Raw genomic sequence first — 6,504 nt, forward strand, 5'->3', positions numbered from 1 at the left:
CCAGCTAATCGAGCAGCCCCCCACCACCCAGCAGAGATGGTGGGGTCTCACCTCGTCTCTTTATTCTCCATGAAAGCAAAAGGAAATGTCACAGCCTGACGCCGACCCCTCGAGAGGAGACACAGGACTGCGCCGACCCCTCCTCAGCGCAGAGGGGTCCGAGCCCCCCCTCCCCGGGGCAGAGACCCCCACCTAATGAAGCCCCCCCATGGGTCAAGACATCCTCCAGGCTCATCTCCTTCCAGAGTGGCCACGTGGGTGATGGTTCCTCCTCTCCAGCTGGCGAGTGGACCCCTCAGCTGTCCCCAACGGGAGGTCGACGGGGTTGGTGGCACCCGGCCATGGTGGGGGTAAACCCCCCCCCCAAATCCTGGGGCCTGCCTTGCCCCAGGGCGAAGGCAGCTCGGTGCGTGGACGGACAGACAGATCTCCAGCACAAGAGGAGACATCTGAGTGCAAACCTGCTTTGTGCACAATGCATCACTGGCTCTCAGGACGGACGGATGGACGGACAGACAGCAGTTCAGGGGGGCTGGTTGAGTCCCCCCAAATAGGGGCGCAGCAGCGCGGCACGTTCCTGGCTCTCGCACCGGCTGCCCAAGGCACAGAGTCCCCACACGTGTCCCTCACGGGGCCACCACGAGGCGTCCACAGCCCTCTCCAACCTCCCTCTTCTCCGGCAACAGCCCCTTGGGCTCTTCCTATGGATCCAGGGTTTGGAAAGTCACCATCGAGGTCCCCCGAGCCACCACTGCGCCGTAGGGACAGACGGAGGGACGGACGCCGGTACCACCGCGAGGTGGGGCTCAGTACCAGGGGTCCGCCCGGTGCTGCTGGTTGTAGAGCTGGAGCTTGATCTGGTCTCTGATCTGGTTGATGAGGATCTGAGCCAGCAGGATGCCCACCAGCTGCAGGAGGGGAAGAAGACGAAGATGAGGGACACCAAGCAGCATCACCCCACCATCCTACAAGCAGTTCACAGCTCCCAGGTGAGGACATGCCCAACATCTCCACAGTTCCCCCCCCACCCTTGATCTGGTCTCTGATCTGGTTGATGAGGATCTGAGCCAGCAGGATGCCCACCAGCTGCAGGAGGGGAAGAAGACGAAGATGATGAGGGGAAGAAGACGAAGATGATGAGGGGAAGAAGACGAAGATGATGAGGGGAAGAAGACGAAGATGATGAGGGGAAGAAGACGAAGATGAGGGACACCAAGCAGCATCACCCCACCATCCTACAAGCAGTTCACAGCTCCCAGGTGAGGACATGCCCAACATCTCCACAGTTCCCCCCCCACCCCAAACCCTACCCTGACTCCCCCAAGGGTTGCAATTAAGACATGCATCGTTAAGGCAACTCCCAAACGAGGTGGAGCTGTGGGAAGGTCCCTTCTCCCCCCACCCCTAACCTGTCCCCAAGGGTGGGGACAGCCCCGGTACCTGGGGGACGGCCAACCCCAGGGCGATGCCCCCCAGCAGGAAGAGGTTGCTGTGGATCCAGTTGACCAGGGTGTCGATGCAGCCGTTGGTGTAGATGAAGGCGCTGGCCTCCAGGTAGCCCATGGCCTGCATGCCCTGCCCGCACATGGTGTTGATGACAGCCTGGGGGGAGGAGATGGTGAGGAGACAGGTCACAGAGGGGTTGGGGACAAAACACATTGGGGACCCTGCCTCTTGGGGGGCAACTGGGACCTCTGCACCACTCAGGGTGTCCCCTTTGGTGTCCTCCACCGCTGGGCTCTCCCTAAATGACCTGAAGAGGGGTGACACCAGGGGGTGGCAGGGTCCCCCCAGGATGTCTGGTGTCCCCCTGCCCCACCACAGGACACTGTCCTCACCTCCTGGGTGTCCCGCAGGCAGCAGGAGAAGGGGACGGAGCACCGCTCCCGGCTGGGGTTGGTGGCCGTGCAGTTGAAGTACATGTTCTGGGACCAGTCCTTGTAGGAGACACCACCGCAGCAGCTGAACTGTGGGAGAGGACACGGGGTGCTCAGTGAAAGGGGGGCCACCCCCAACCAGAGATCCTGTCCCAGCACTTTAGTAGGCCCTACATAAACACAGGCTCCAACAGAGACACTGAGGGGTGTTTCTTCCTGCCCCCCTTTTCATCCAGCTCTTCACCATGAACATCAAATCCTTGTGGAGGAGGCACCCAACGTTCTCGACCAGAATCTGGTGTCCCCCTGCCCCACCACAGGACACTGTCCTCACCTCCTGGGTGTCCCGCAGGCAGCAGGAGAAGGGGACGGAGCACCGCTCCCGGCTGGGGTTGGTGGCCGTGCAGTTGAAGTACATGTTCTGGGACCAGTCCTTGTAGGAGACACCACCGCAGCAGCTGAACTGTGGGAGAGGACACGGGGTGCTCAGTGAAAGGGGGGCCACCCCCAACCAGAGATCCTGTCCCAGCACTTTAGTAGGCCCTACATAAACACAGGCTCCAACAGAGACACTGAGGGGTGTTTCTTCCTGCCCCCCTTTTCATCCAGCTCTTCACCATGAACATCAAATCCTTGTGGAGGAGGCACCCAACGTTCTCGACCAGAAGAAAGCACCCAACGTTCTTGACCAGGCAGAGCCACACAACCTTCTTGACCGGGGGGGCCACCCAAACTTCAGGACCAGGAAGAGGTACCCAACGTCCTCAACCAGAGGGGGGCACCTGGTGTCCCCCCCTGCCCCACAGGACACTGTCCTCACCTCCTGGGTGTCCCGCAGGCAGCAGGAGAAGGGGACTGAGCACCGCTCTCGGCTGGGGTTGGTGGCCGTGCAGTTGAAGTACATGTTCTGGGACCAGTCCTTGTAGGAGACACCACCGCAGCAGCTGAACTGTGGGAGAGGACACGGGGTGCTCAGTGAAAGGGGGGCCACCCCCAACCAGAGATCCTGTCCCAGCACTTTAGTAGGCCCTACATAAACACAGGCTCCAACAGAGACACTGAGGGGTGTTTCTTCCTGCCCCCCTTTTCATCCAGCTCTTCACCATGAACATCAAATCCTTGTGGAGGAGGCACCCAACGTTCTCGACCAGAAGAAAGCACCCAACGTTCTTGACCAGGCAGAGCCACACAACCTTCTTGACCGGGGGGGCCACCCAAACTTCAGGACCAGGAAGAGGTACCCAACGTCCTCAACCAGAGGGGGGCACCCGATGTCCTCAACAAGGAGGTGGCACCCAAACTTCTCAACGAGAAAGGGCCACCCAACCTTCAGGACCAGGAGGAGGCACCCAACATCCTCAACCAGGAGGAGGCACGCAACCTTCTTGACCAGGAAGGGCCACCCAACCTTCAGGACCAGGAGGAGGCACCCAACGTTCTCGACCAGGCAGAGCCACACAACCTTCTTGACCGGGGGGGCCACCCAAACTTCAGGACCAGGAAGAGGTACCCAACGTCCTCAACCAGAGGGGGGCACCCGATGTCCTCAACAAGGAGGTGGCACCCAAACTTCTCAACGAGAAAGGGCCACCCAACCTTCAGGACCAGGAGGAGGCACCCAACATCCTCAACCAGGAGGAGGCACGCAACCTTCTTGACCAGGAAGGGCCACCCAACCTTCTTGACCAGGAAGGGCCACCCAACCTTCTTGACCAGGAAGGGCCACCCAACATCCTCGACCAGGAGGAGGCACCCAACGTCCTCGACCAGGAGGAGGCACCCAACGTCCTCGACCAGGAGGAGGCACCCAACGTCCTCGACCAGGAGGAGGCACCCAACGTCCTCGACCAGGAAGAGGCGCCCAACGTCCTCGACCAGGAAGAGGTGCCCAACGTCCTCGACCAGGAGGAAGCACCCAAACTTCTTGACTAAGAAAGGTCACCCAACCTTCAGGACCAGGAGGGGCCACCCAAAGTCCTCGACCAGGAGGGGCCACCCAACCTTCTTGACCAGGAAGAGGTGCCCAACGTCCTCGACCAGGAGGAAGCACCCAAACTTCTTGACTAAGAAAGGTCACCCAACCTTCAGGACCAGGAGGGGCCACCCAAAGTCCTCGACCAGGAGGGGCCACCCAACCTTCTTGACCAGGAAGAGGCACCCAACATCCCTGGCCTGGAGGAGACCATGGACTTACGGCAAGATCCAAGATCCTGAAACCCAACCCACAAGTGGGGCCATGTCCTTGTCCCTTGGAGGGACATCCTGGTGCCCCCCACCACCCACCTCCTTCTGCCCGAAGTCGATGAGGTTCTGCAGGTCTAGGTCATCCCGGTAATGCACGATGGCACCGTTGATGATCTCGCTGACCTTCCCGCGTGCCTGTGGGGTGGACATGCCATGATAGGGGGGTGACATCAGCAAGGTTGTCACCCAGTGGGACAGGCTGGGGGTCATCAAGACCCTCCTCGCCCCCCAACGCCGCTGTGGAGAACACCCCCCAACCTTATCGGAGAAGACGAAGCCCAGCACGCCGGCGGCCAGCTGGAGGAGGAAGACGATGGTCAGGCAGACGGAGAACTGCAGAGGAGAGGAGTGTGATGACGTGGGGGGGTCCACAGGAGTCCCCCCCCGTCCCCCCCCCGTCCCCGTGTCCTCACCGTCTGCAGCAGACAGATGTTCTCCCGCAAGGAGCCCACGCAGCCGCAGAAGGTGATGAGGAAGGTGAGGACGCCGACCACCACCAGCAGGATGGCGGGGTCCACCGCCAGGCAGCCCAGCGCCGCCTCTGCCGCAGCCAGCCGTCACCATGGGGGTCCCCCACCCCACGGACACCCCCTTCCCCCAGCCTCGGGGGGTGTCATCCCCCTGTCCCCCCCCCAAAAAACCTCACCTGCGTGCTTCAGCAGCCGGGCGTAGACCCCCACCGCCACCATCACCATGGAGATCATCTGCAGAGCGGGATGGGGAGGGGGGGACACACTGTGAGCCCCCCACCCTGCTCTGGGGGGGTCCCCCCCGGGGGCTGCCTCGGTTTCCCCCCTTCACACCCCACCCCTGGAGCGGGATTGCGGTGACACCCCGCCAAAAAAATCCCATCCCGCCAAAAGAAACCCCAAAAACCAACCCCAAAACCCCCCCACCCCAAAAATAAAACAATAAAAACCAACCCCGAAACCATAAAAATACCCTAAAACGTAAGAAAAAAAAAAAAAGTCACCTAAAGCGTTAAAAAAACCCTCAAAATGTCAAAAAATCCATAAAAATGTTGGAAAAAAAAAATCACCTAAAGCGTCAAAAAATCTATAAAAATGTTATAAAAAAAAATTACTCAAAACGTGAAAAGAATCCTTCAAAACGTGAAAAGAACCCCAAAAACCCATTCAAATCCCTCAAAATGTTAAAAAAATACCCCAAAACTTAAAAAAAAATCCTTCAAAACATTAAAAAATTTAAAAACCCTTAAAACCTAAAAAAAAAATAAAAATACAAAGCGTTAAAAAAATAAATCGGTCAAAACATCTTAAAAAATCCCTTGAAACATAATTAGTCCCTCAAAAAAATGAATAAAAAAATTAGAAGCATCAAAACATCAAAAAATGAAAAAAGTTTTAAGAAATCCCCCAATGTGTTAAAAAAAATCCCCCAAAATGGTAATAAAACCCCCAAAACATAAAAAAAATCCAAAACTTAGTCCCTCAAAATATTAAAAAAAAAATAAAAATCAGTCAAAACATTTTAAAAATCCCTCAAAACATTAAAGAAATATGAAAACATAAAAAATCCCTCAAAACATGAAAAAATAATAAAAAACTTAAAAATCACTCAAAGCAATAAAGAAGTCATTCAAAACATTAAAAAAATCCAAAGAAGCCATCAAAATCCGTCAAAACATTTAAAAAATACTCCAAAACATAAAAAAATCTCTCAAGACAGTAAAATATTTAAAAACCCTCAAAACCCACGAGAAAATGAGAAGTGTTAAAAAAAAAAAAAAAAAAAATCGGTCAAAACGTTCAAAAAAAATCCCTTGAAACATTGAAAGAAATACCCCAAAAACTTAAATAATCCCTGAAAAAAAAAATATTAAAAACATCCAAAAAATGAAAAAAAAAATAAAATTTCCCCAAAAGGTAAAAAAAAAACCCCAAAACATAAAGTCCTTCAAAACATTAAAAAATATCCCCAAATTGAAAAGTCCCTCAAAGCATTAAAAATAAAACACCCTCAAGACATAAAAAATAAAAAAAAATAAAAATCAGTCAAAACATTTTAAAAATTCCTTAAAACATTAAAAAATACCCCAAAACATACAAAATCCCTCAAAAAAAGAAAAAAATTAAAATTTAAGACAGCAAAACAGCAAAAAGAGAAAAAAAATCTTAAAATCCCTCAAAATATTAAAAAATCCCCCAAAACATTAAAAAAAATCCCAAAATTTTAAGAGTCCCTCAAAGCTTAAAAAATTTTTAAAAATCAGTCAAAACATTTTAAAAATCCCTCAAAGCATTAAAAAAAAAAAAAGTACAAAAATCCCTCAAAACATGAAAAAATTATTAAAAAATTTAAAAATCATTCAGAGCAGTCAAAAAGGCCCCCAAACATTTTTAAAAAATCCCCCAAAACAAAC

At 53.0% G+C, this 6,504-nt stretch overlaps 1 protein-coding gene across 1 annotated transcript in view; it reads right to left on the reverse strand.

Moving 5' to 3' along the window:
- Positions 1-795: 795 nt before the first annotated feature.
- TSPAN33 (tetraspanin 33) overlaps positions 796-6,504 on the reverse strand; it is a 6,072-nt gene continuing 363 nt past the window's right edge. The window contains exons 2-8 of the mRNA XM_014960739.1: positions 4,768-4,825; positions 4,535-4,662; positions 4,380-4,454; positions 4,161-4,256; positions 2,698-2,826; positions 1,441-1,602; positions 796-908 (exon numbers count right to left, since the gene is read on the reverse strand). Of these exons, the coding sequence (XP_014816225.1) occupies positions 807-908; positions 1,441-1,602; positions 2,698-2,826; positions 4,161-4,256; positions 4,380-4,454; positions 4,535-4,662; positions 4,768-4,825 (750 nt within the window). The 3' untranslated portion in view covers positions 796-806. The remainder of the gene's footprint in view (positions 909-1,440; positions 1,603-2,697; positions 2,827-4,160; positions 4,257-4,379; positions 4,455-4,534; positions 4,663-4,767; positions 4,826-6,504) is intronic.

The sequence above is a fragment of the Calidris pugnax genome, unplaced genomic scaffold, assembly GCF_001431845.1.
Source record: "Calidris pugnax isolate Ruff unplaced genomic scaffold, ASM143184v1 scaffold490, whole genome shotgun sequence".
Taxonomy (NCBI): Eukaryota; Metazoa; Chordata; class Aves; order Charadriiformes; family Scolopacidae; genus Calidris; species Calidris pugnax.